Consider the following 11,339-nt stretch of genomic DNA (forward strand, 5'->3'; position numbering starts at 1 on the left):
TGGGGTGGGAGGGAGTAAATAGCAGTATTTAAAAAAATTCAGAGCACCTGAGAATCTAAAACCCAGATAAGAGAGTGCACTCTGGATAGCTCTAAACTAGAAATCAGAAGTTGAAAGTTATTTCTGTGTTGTCATTGTGTGGGCACAGGATTGAGGCTTCCCAGTCATCAGGAGTGTCAAGAGGTACTGGACTAATGCATGGCTGGCAAGGCCATTGGCACATGGGATACAAGTGTCCACATGCACCCCCGGGCTCTGGGAGTGATTGCCAGAAGCTGTGAGGCTGCAGCAAGGAAAGGATCAGTCTACACATGGATCACTCTCTTCTATGAGCATCTGGTACTGGTCCTGTTGCAAGATAAGATGTGAGGCTGGAGGGCTCTGTGGTGTGGCTGTATCAGGCTTTATTGAGGTAAGGTTGTGAACTTGGCCTTTCGGCTTCTATTTCTATGGACTGGGTTCTACAAATATTGGAACATATTTTTTTTTCTGTAAGAGGAGCAGCCTGTTTTCTGCCTTTCAAGAAAACTGCAGAAAAAAAAAGATAATAGCCAATTTTTGTGATTTTTACAGGCAAATTGAGAGTTTTCATTAGCTATATGTATACTTCAAAGGTAAAGAACTTACATAAAAGAACCTCATGGTGAAAACTTGAGAAAAACCTGTGCTTCAAAATCTCAATTTGAAGATCTTTGTGTTTGTACTGATAGGTTTTATCATTAACTTGCCCATCATGAGCTGCCTGAACTAGCACATGGATGGAACGGAGGAATGGAGTTAATACATGGTGTTTATACACCTAATGGCTATTGGAAATCCCCATCACTGGAGAGTACAGTTGACACGCTTCAGACAAGTACCAGAGAGACAAAATATTTCCATTATTATTTCACTAGAAATTGAAATCTGCTTTGGGGGAGTCAGAGACTCTAGTCCGGCTCCTATCAGAATGTGGTGTTTAAAATGTTACAATGTTGACTTGCTGTTACAAAAATTCAGTGTTACAGGAAATCAGAAACAATATGGAATAGTTTACACTAACTCTGCATTAAAACGATCCATCTGTTCTTGCTTTAGGTTCTTAGAGAATTGCTTTTTCATCTCTGTAATGCTTTTCACTTCCTATTAGTAAGGCTTTTAAAGGTAGGTACTGAGTTAGCATAAAACCCACAGCTTTTGAGTTTAAACGCCTATTAAAACTAAAGCTGTCTGGAACTACAATAAAAATTTATTTTGGCTACAAGAGACAACTTTGAAACCTAACCCATCTGTATTTTTCCTCTTCCAAACAGTGCAACATCCTGTATAATAGAATATTTATCTTAAACAGAGACCACATATCTTTATAAAAACAATTGTTTCAACTTAATTTATGGGGGGTAATCAGCTCATATTAAAATTTTCAGTATTGCAGGATGCTAATCTTAATTGGATACAGAAGATGTAATGACTAGAGTAATTCCATAGAATAATCTGAAATCTGATGTAGCCGTTGACTTAGAATGTAACCTGTGTATATTAGAATCTGAAGTTGTCATTAAAAATCATGTGCAGGCATATAGTAATTGCAAAACACCTGTGTGTGCAAATTAGGCATACGACTGCAGCTACATTTTACTGGTAATTTAGGTTTGTGTGTGACTGGCAAACTCAATTACAGAATAATTCCACCAGGGAGATACCCACACATACCTGGGGCTGCATGGTCAGTGAATTTATCGACACAAATCAAAAAGCAAATTGCCTCACTGTGGAGAGCAGGATCCCTGGGATGCATAAAGCCTTCCACTGCCACGAGTGGGAGTCAAACATATCAAAGGGAGACTGGATCCCTGGGGTTTAGCTCCCTCCATACAATAGTTTGTCAGATTCTGAATTGAAAAGGGCTGGGTTTAGCACTCTCTAAATATAACCAGCCCTGAAACTCCCACCGAGATTCCTTTCTGTCTGCCTTCAGACGATGAGATAAGGCCCCTTCTCCTGTGACTTCAGTCTGGAGTACCTCTGTCATCCCCACCCCAACCCTGATAACAGCCAGCTTGGCACATATTTGAGAGCAAGATGTGATGAGAGTTTTGGGGGTTAGTCTTGCTGTAGATTGCAGCCTTCATCTTCAGAGTGAGCCTCCTCTCTAACATCTGCAGCATAGACTCCTAGCAAGGCATTTTGGCATCCAGGAGACAACTGTCTCCCTTCATCCTCTGGCCAGCTTTTTTCCATCATTTTGGGAACTGAAACCTTGGACAATCTCCTTTTCTCTCTTCATTCATTCCTTTTTAGGCCTCCTCCTCATCCTCAATATACTTGTATGCAGCATCAAAGTTGAAGTATATTTGCACAATTTGCTCCCTTCCTCTCCCTTTTCCCCAAGTACAGCAGGATACACAAATTATGGATGTTAAAGCAGCACTTATGTGTGCTGTGATATACACGGGATGTTCTGCCTACTTGCATGTGATTCACATCCTCCTAAGCCCACAGGAAATCCCAGCAATATTTTTCCAGGCATATCTCCTGTGCTGAGGTGCTGAGCACAGCAGGGGCTGGAGGAAAGGAGCTGCTTGTGCTTGGGAAGCCCTGTGGTACATAAGTTTAGCTGGGAAGCACAGACTACTGTTAGTTAGATGTAGCTCTTTTACCCAGTGGCAGTAAGAAAAGCAGCACAAGGACTGAAGTATTTATTCATGTTTTACAGTAATGTGTGAATCCTCTTACCTCAGTGGATCCAGTGAAAGCAATTTTATCAATGCCAACGTGAGAGGCTATGGCTGCACCAACAATTGGACCAAATCCTGGCAAAATATTGACAACTCCTGGTGGAAAACCAGCCTGTCAAAATAGGAATGAGTGAAGGTAAGCATGATTTATGAGAACTGTTAGAGCACGTTAAAGCAGGCATGTGCTGGTGGTTTCCTCCCCACAAGGAGAGACAGACATCACTCCCCATAATTATTCTTACCTCCTTGATGAGGGCACCCATATAGAGAGCACTGAGTGGTGTTTGTTCTGCTGGTTTAATAACTACTGTATTGCCACAGCACAGAGCTGGAGCAATCTTCCATGCAAACATCAGCAGGGGGAAGTTCCACTGTAGGAAAAAAAAAGTTGATAGATGGAAAAATATTGCCGTGGTGTTTTGTTTTCAAGATGTCAAGCTGATACCTCACTTATTTCTCAGGCTGATCCTCAACATAAATCTTTCCCAGCACAAAGCAAGGACTTTTTTTTTAAATAACTGCCATTAAGAAAGCAACAACAGTGACTTCTTAGTTCTTTCTCTCCTCTTTAAAGAAATACAACCCCCACTTGCAATCTCCATAAAAAAATTCTGTTATCTGTTAATTTTTTAAGTCACAACTTTTAATTTAATTTACTGTTTTGCTATTGACACTTTTAATTCCCCCATGAAAATAGGTCTTGCTTCTGATACATTTGGGAAGAACTGTTCATGTTGAAGCAGTTTTGGATGTAAATTTCATATCCCATCTTAAGATAAAAATTTATACTCAAAATTATATAATTCTTAATTGATGGAATTACAATAAAAAGTCCATAAATGTCAATGTTCAATCAAAGCATTTAATTTTCTTGAAGACTTCTTAATGAGAAATCTATATGGAAGACATTAAAAGGACAGTAAAAAACAAGTTGAGAAATGCTTTGCTGCTATAAAATTTTGTATTGTCATTCATTATAACTTCATTGAACTGCAGCAGATGATGTAGTGGATTATATTAGTTCAATGCACAAACATGCCTTGGATAAAGAAAAAAGTAACAAGCCTTTTGCACCAAGGCCTGATCCTAGCAGGTTAAGTGGATAGTCTTGCTGATTTTAGCGAAAATGTCAGAGCAATAAAATAACTGTGTTTTCACAATCACTCTTGCAAATGCATACAACAGTCTGTTTTAGAAGGAGAATAGCAAATATCAGTCACAGAGTCAGCCACTGGCCAGAATGTGTTGCTGCCTGATGCATATCAGCTGCCACTCTCAGACATCTCTCTAGCCCCTGGCTAGGTTGAAAAAATACACAACTGTCTTTCCTTCACAGAACACCCAATTTTTTACTCCCTCTGTTGTTTATAAACTCCGGAGACAAAGTGATGTTTTAATTCCATCTCCAGTACATAAACCTGGGAGGGGAGCTGTCGGGCCAGCAGTGTGCTAACAGCCTGCACTTCTAATGGCATTGCAAGGAGAGCTCACAGCAGTTTTATAGGGCACTATATAGCCCTGTTTATGCTACAGCACTGCCAAAGAGCACGTTTTGATGGAAGCTGGGATGTGAAAGACTGTGAGGAGTTCAGTGTTAGACTTGCTGTTTAATTTTATTTTTGAATAATGTATTTGCTCAGGCAATGGCCAAGCACATGCAGCAGCCTGGGCTGTCCTCTGGGACTGGTAGCATGGAGGAAATACAGAACAGATCAGCAGTGGTGTTAGAATAGGTGGATATGACAGCCATCTTCAGGCTCTGGAGAACAAAACTGAGGGAAGAACAAACATGTATGGTAGATGGCTGGGTACCCTGAACAAAGGTTTACACATCTAAACTAAATAAATCCTGCTTTTGGCATGATCCTCAGCCTGTGGCCAAGTTTCTTCAGCAGGTCTGTCAGTTGAGCTCAGTGAAACAAGCATAGGAGATGTCCAGCAATGCTGGGGTTAGATGTTGGGGTTGTCATTTAGTAAATGCTCATCCATGTGCCTGGCTGAGGAATAGGCATGGAGCTGTGGAATCTTTCATTCATAAGGACCAAGTTGGAGAGTGTGTAGGTGTTTGCAGGACAGCTGTACCACAGACTCTCTGAGTCATTGCACGTTTCTCTGGGTTTCTGCTGAGTGCCAAACACAAAAGCCACCCCTTAAGAAAGACATGAAGTAGCAACAAATATAAATGGGGGAATAGGGCTTAACATTGTTAAAGTCATCTTTTCTGGCTGCTCCTCTTGTAATGGATTTGCTCCGTGTTTCTGTTTAGTGGCTTTGTGGTAATGTGAACAAAATAAAAAATCAACATCAACAAAAGATTTCAGAGAATGGCCTGATTAGTCCCTCAGTGTTTTGTCAAGCAAAAAAGCTTTCACACAATATTTTAATAGCTGTATGTGAGCCTCCCATTGAAATTTCTGCCAAAGCTGGTTAACTGGCTCTTCTGAAAAAGTTACCTTCTCAATGCAATTCCCATGCAGTGTTCAGCAAGATTTTATTGTGAGGGTGTCTGCTGGGGTGTAGGGGGAGTATTGGATTTGATGAAATGATGTGTTTCTCTCTCCCAACAAATAAAACAAACATTTCATGTCTTCTGTTAGCTACACAATGTTAATTGTAATGATATGTCTCCTGGAGTTTCCTTTTCTCCTCCAGCCTTGTAAAAGAAATAGCAGGAAAGAATGGAATTAAAATACATCACATTCTCCCAGGAACTGAGGAGCCTGTTAAATCACAGTAAAAACTAAATAAATAAAGAGACTACCACAGCAAAGCATCAATTTTCCATAAGTTGTGTGAACATCCATAACCACTGACAGCATATTAACACTGTGTTTTGCTTTGCTTGTTTTAATCATGTGAATTCTATGACTTGAGAACTTAACTCCTAATAACAGAGCCTAAACCCTATTAGCATGTTCAAATAAGCATTTGCAGGGAGGCTGTTAAAGATATGTCAACAATATGAGCTCAGCTTTTTTCGTAATGGAAAACACACATAGCTGAAGACCATGTTTTATGTGTCTTTAAAGAGAGCTGGTTCAAATGAAAATAAATAGAAAGCACTAGTAGAGATACTCACAGGGATGATCTGTCCACACACTCCGATGGGTTCATGTCTTGTAAACGTAAAATAATCTCCATCTGAAACAGATGAGCATGCTTACTCTCAAGTGCAGTTTGACTTGGCAGAACAAAAAAAAAATTAAAATAGAGGGAGGGAAAAAACTCTAAGCATCAGCCTTTGATGGCAGTAAAAGAAATAAAGAAGTCATAGAAGTGTTTTTTTGTGAGCCAGCATGGGAAGCCTAGGTTCAGGAGCAACCTAATTGTTCTTTCTGTAGAACAAAGGAAGCAGGCTTCCCACCAGAAAGTAACCTGCTTTGTTCCTTGGCAAAGAGCTGTACTGCACGTGAAATTGCAGTAGCATGGGAGCACTTACTGGCCTCAGCTGATTTAAGGGTGAAAGAAGTGAAGAGTCACAAAGGCAATTTCCTGAAAGGCATGAGTGGAACACAGCAATCTAAAGGTGTATCTACAGCCCAAGTGTGGGGTAATAGAGTAACAGTCAGCTGATTCATCTGCCATTGAGGACACAAGCAGTGTGAAGTGATGGAATAATGTACCACAATCTCTAGATGTGGAACGAAGACGGAAAGTTGTGACTTATGTCACTGAGCTTCATGCACTTCCTGTGGTCTGGGAGCACATGCTGAGGTTACACATGCAGGTTTCTTCCCAGTTAACAAAGAGCCAGAAAGGGACTCTCTGTGTGGGAACCAGTTAAAGGATCAGTTAAGGTACTGTCTAACCAGTAGCTTTCTTAGTGTGCTCAGCCTGCATCTGTGCAAAGCAGATTTTACTGCACCTTTGTCCCTCAATTGAGTCTCTAAGCTGTATAAACTAGCCCAGACTCAAACTATCTCTGAATTTAGGTCAGATGCTTTTCATTGAGGCTACAGCTAAGGGAAAGGCTATGCTAAAGGCATGAGCTGAATGTGCCCCTTGGCCTGTAGTGCTTGGTCATCTAGAAAAACGCAAATCTCTTAACTTGGGAAAATAATTTCAGCTAAGTATGTGAGAATGATGAGGTTACCTAGGCTTAATGGCAGGAGATGATTTACCAGGATAAGAAAAGGTTAGACAGCGGAAAGGAGTAAGAGGAGGAGGAGGAGAGATTACAGGGCTTTTGCTCCCATTGTTCTGTCTGACACAGGGTATGTGCTTTCCCTCCCAGTCTGGGCTGGGAAGTGGCTGCCCCAGCCTCTCCCCCATTCAGTCCAGAGCTGCAGCCACCCTTGTGCAATATTGGGGAAGGGCCTGACTTCACAATGGACAGTGTGTTTTGGGAACCTACTGCAATATCCTCTAAGATATATCTGGTAACAATAAACAGGTTAATCCTTAAAGTTTCTTGGGTTTAAGGAAAGACTTCAACTTGAATTTGATTAGAAATAACTTATTGCCAGGTCTGCTTATTTCTATCCATCTACTTTACAGGATTTGCTCAGTAGAAACCTGAGCTAGAGTAGCTAATATGTCAGCTGGGGGCCAGATACAGAATAATTATGAGAAAGGTAACAATAGACTGCAACCAAGATAGGGACAGAACAGAGAAAAATAAAGGAAGGAGGGACAGAGAGAAGAGAGATTCAGGAAAAGGCAGAAGAAAATAGTTTATCAGTTAGTTTGTGTGCATTGACAAAACATAATCGTAACTTCTGATCTCCAGATGTTTGACAACTCCCCAGTGGAGATGAGAATATTTGTGTCACAGACCAAGATGATCAGTTTGGTTTTCCAGGTTATCTTTCACAGATGCTAGCAGCGGTTCACAGACCACGGGAAGATTCATCAGATCCGACAGAAGCAAAGTAGAAGTCAAAATACAGAGAAATACATACAAGCAAAACTGTCTAAGTGCTCAAAGGAACACAGAGGAGTCAGCTAAAAATACCAGCTTGTACTCAGTAGTACTGTGAGAGGTGGGTTCTCAGCCAGAAGGATGGTGGCAACATAACAGTAACACAGTTACATTAGCACTGTCTGACTTTAGATTGTCACTGCATAATCACTGCCACATGTCTGCGTGCTTCATCACACAGAGTTATAGATAACCTGAGCCTCTTGCCAAGGCAGACAAATGGTGGTTAATTCTGCCCAGCGTAGGCAGAACATTCTTTCCACTGAGCGGTGCCTCCCATGCAGAGCTGCTCTCCCTGCTGTCTCCCACTAGGCTCTAGACAGCTGCCCTTTTTGACACCTACTTCCAAAGTTCATCATCCACAGATTTTCTGTCAAGATGGGATTTTTGAGGTTGCTTTCTAACAATATCTTTGGAACATATGTGACTTGAAGTTATTTAGAAGCCTTGGACATCTCTGGACAGGCCAAAGGTGGATCTAAGAGCCGCCTTGTCCACAATGTAGAACAAGCTGTTACCACGACAAAATAGCTCAAGAATTAAATGAGCTTAATGTCATTATTCTAAACAGTGAGCATAGAAAGGTCCCTTGTGCTTAGAAATGATACAGGAGACTTTTTAAATGTTTGAGACTTTTGAGTCATGCTAATGACCCTTATTCTAAGATGCTGTGGCTGATGATTGTTACTCTTATCCTTTACTAGCTGGCTGCCAGAAGAACATTGCCTGAGAGGGACCTGACAATGATCCCACATCCAATCTAAAATTTTGCGTTAAAAGGGTATTTTTAATATACGCAGCTGAAGTAAACTGACATTCTTCAGTCCTCACTGATATTAATAGAGCAAGATCAATTTGCAGCTGCTTAGCACCTGGCCCAAAGACTTTCATTTTTTAATCAGAAAGCAAGTCCCATTTATCCAGGGATCTCACTTTGGGACAGCAATATCTTCCACAGATGTGTTTGCTTAGATTTCCATCAGGAGTCTCCAGCACAGATATTTTATTTGCATAACAACCATAATACAGTCCCATGCCTCATATAGCAGGACACAGCAAACAAGTGGGTGAGGAGAGCTGAACTGGTTCTTTAAACTATATCATAGCATATATTGCTTTAAAGATACATTTCTGCTTGCATTCAGTTTATTAGTTTAACAGTTTCTGGTCTAGGCTCATTCTGTTTTAATTTAAATCATCAAGGCTTTACGCTTGGGAGCAAGCAAAGGGCAGTCTGAAGGTTTTGTAGCTCTGGGGCCAAAAGGAATGTGACTGTAAAACACACTTCTTCTTCTACTTGTCTATCAATTGCCTATTTTTATTCTAAAGGAAAAGAAAACTTCAACAAAAACAGCAACAACAAAAGATCAGGAGGTTTCAGATTTATTAGCACACTGAATAGAAAGACAAGATTTAATAGTGGGGTTTTTTTTGGTTTTGTTGTTTTGCTTATCTTTGGTGAGCTGATGGTAAATGAACGTAAAGAGCACTGCTGTTTAACAGTGGCTTTGCCCTAAAACAGCTTCATGGGAATGACAAATTTATGGTGCAAAAGCAGAGGAATAAAGAGAAGTGTTAAATGAAGAATAATTGATCCTCTGGAAATCTGTGAATGGACTTATGATTCTACACTACTGAAAACTGTGTTAGCACAAAGTTTGCACTGAGGAAGGTATGCTGAAAATGTGCCTTCCTTTCACCCAGCATAGTCTATCTTACTGAAAAAAAAAAAATCAGGTTTTATCCTATAAGGTACTGTAACCAAGAATAAGCAGAGAATATTTATTTTCCTTAATCTGGCAGTGCCTTTTGGTGGCTGACCTAATTTCTGTGTACCTGTGGGGCTAAAGAGTGAGAAGGAGGCATTCACTGACCAGGGAGAAAGAGATTAGGGAACAGGAAATTTGCTGAATACATGAATTTATGGTGTGGTCTGCACTTTTGTATGATTAAATGTGAAGTGCAAGCAGCAAAACTGGGACTTACGAATCTCAGCCTAAATAACTGTGGAAAACTTTGACTCCTTGCAGCAATGTCTACACATGAAATATTATTATTGTCATTTCTTTGGTGAAAATAAGATAGCAAAGATAAACACCAGTCAGTGAATGCTGCAATTTTAATAAGATGAAACACAAAGATGAGTAAAACTGCAAAAAGAGTTACATGATGTTTCCCTCCTGAAAATTTTGGAGGCATATTTTCAATTTATCTGCTTGCCTCACTTGGGTAGTTTGATGCTGTGCTATAGAGAGGCGAGTGAGTGCATTGCAGATACTGTGTCCCACAGTGAAACACCAGGGAAACAGCTGGGCAACAGCAATGGGCATGTAGCCCTGAGTGTGCCCTAATGGCCCTACTGGGTACAGTGGAGTAAACATGCATGTGCAATGAACATGTGCACCATGAATCCACATAATGAATTTTCATTTTCCTTAAGGTTTTTCCAGAGATTTCCTTTATGCAGGTGAAAGAGGAGTACTATCTTAATGACTACACCTACATAAAATTATTTTCTCCTATTTTGCCATGTTGTGTAATTATAGCATTTGGTACATCTATCCCAGACTGCAAATGAATTTGTTTGCATCAGACAATGCAGCCTGTATTTGTTCAACAGCAGGGAGTGAGGGGCAGGAGGAAGAAACTTGTTAAAAAAAATAACGGTAAGGATTTTTTCGCATCTCTTTAGCAAAAGAATAAGAACATAGTAATTTCCTAGCATGCAGGAAAGTTTATCTCATATATACAATATAAAACTCATCCCACTGAATAATCTGAAAAAACATCTATAACAAAATATATCTCATATGTATGTAGTTCTCTATAGTAACATTAAGAACGCTCTCAAAGTATAAATTAAGTTAGATCCAGTGTTAGTCCAAGATAAATTATTTTCATCAGCAGTAAGAAGTCATATACAAACAAGATCTATACATAATGATACTCTTTCTTAAGCAGGCACCCAAAACTATTTTCATGAGTTCCAAGGTATTTTTCAGGCTTATGCCTCATCCATTTTTATACATGTATCAATATTTAAATGTAGGTATTGAGCTGTCTCCTTCTCAGGTTGGATGCATGCAAAAGAAACCAAGCCCTCCTCACATGTGCATGTGGGGCACACCAAGAGCAGGGCACCCAGTCCTGTCCTTGCTGACTTTCTAACATCTGCTTCAGCAACATGGTAGGAGCAACCCAGGCTCCTCCTCTGCCTTCCACAAAGCTGTGAGCTACTATCCTTTAGTCTGGCCATGAGAAGCTTTAGATGCATAGCTGTGCTTTAATTCCCCTTACCTACAGGAATGGTCATTCCATGGATTTTGTCTGCCCAACCAGCATAATACCTCAGGGTTTTTATGACTCCCTGGAGATCTACATAGAAAGCTTGCAAAAACGGTTTGCCACTGTTCAGTGATTCCATAGTCTGCAGAACAAGAAAAAGTTGAGAGATGTAAGTATTGTAACATTTTTGGACTATTGTAGTTAAATATTCAACATCTTAACAGCTCTTGAACCATGACAAAGATTTTAATGAAGACAAATCAGTTGCACCTTGGTGTAATTTTAACCCAGAAGGTTCAAAACAATTATCTGATCCCCTTTGTTACTTTTCACAAATGCGAACAAAAAGTATTTTCCTTGCAGAACCCACAGTGGTTTCTTCTGGAGTATTCTGGAATGGCTATGATTTTAAGAAT

The 11,339-nt window shown here is 40.1% G+C and overlaps 1 protein-coding gene and 1 long non-coding RNA gene across 7 annotated transcripts in view; one reads left to right on the top strand and one right to left on the bottom strand.

The window, feature by feature from the left end:
* The window catches only part of ALDH1A2 (aldehyde dehydrogenase 1 family member A2), a 140,245-nt gene that overhangs the window by 17,906 nt on the left and 111,000 nt on the right, over positions 1 to 11,339 (bottom strand). For all 6 annotated transcript variants that reach the window (XM_050978533.1, XM_050978534.1, XM_050978532.1 and 3 more), the window contains 4 exons: positions 10,936 to 11,065; positions 5,797 to 5,858; positions 2,960 to 3,088; positions 2,716 to 2,829 (listed from right to left, as the gene is read on the bottom strand). In XM_050978533.1, the coding sequence (XP_050834490.1) occupies positions 2,716 to 2,829; positions 2,960 to 3,088; positions 5,797 to 5,858; positions 10,936 to 11,065 (435 nt within the window). The remainder of the gene's footprint in view (positions 1 to 2,715; positions 2,830 to 2,959; positions 3,089 to 5,796; positions 5,859 to 10,935; positions 11,066 to 11,339) is intronic.
* LOC127059998 (uncharacterized) lies at positions 152 to 11,070 on the top strand. Its single transcript, XR_007778445.1, has 3 exons — positions 152 to 412; positions 2,696 to 2,853; positions 10,942 to 11,070. It is a non-coding gene; the product is annotated as an uncharacterized LOC127059998 (long non-coding RNA).

The sequence above is a fragment of the Serinus canaria genome, chromosome 10 (genome assembly GCF_022539315.1).
Source record: "Serinus canaria isolate serCan28SL12 chromosome 10, serCan2020, whole genome shotgun sequence".
NCBI lineage: Eukaryota > Metazoa > Chordata > Aves > Passeriformes > Fringillidae > Serinus > Serinus canaria.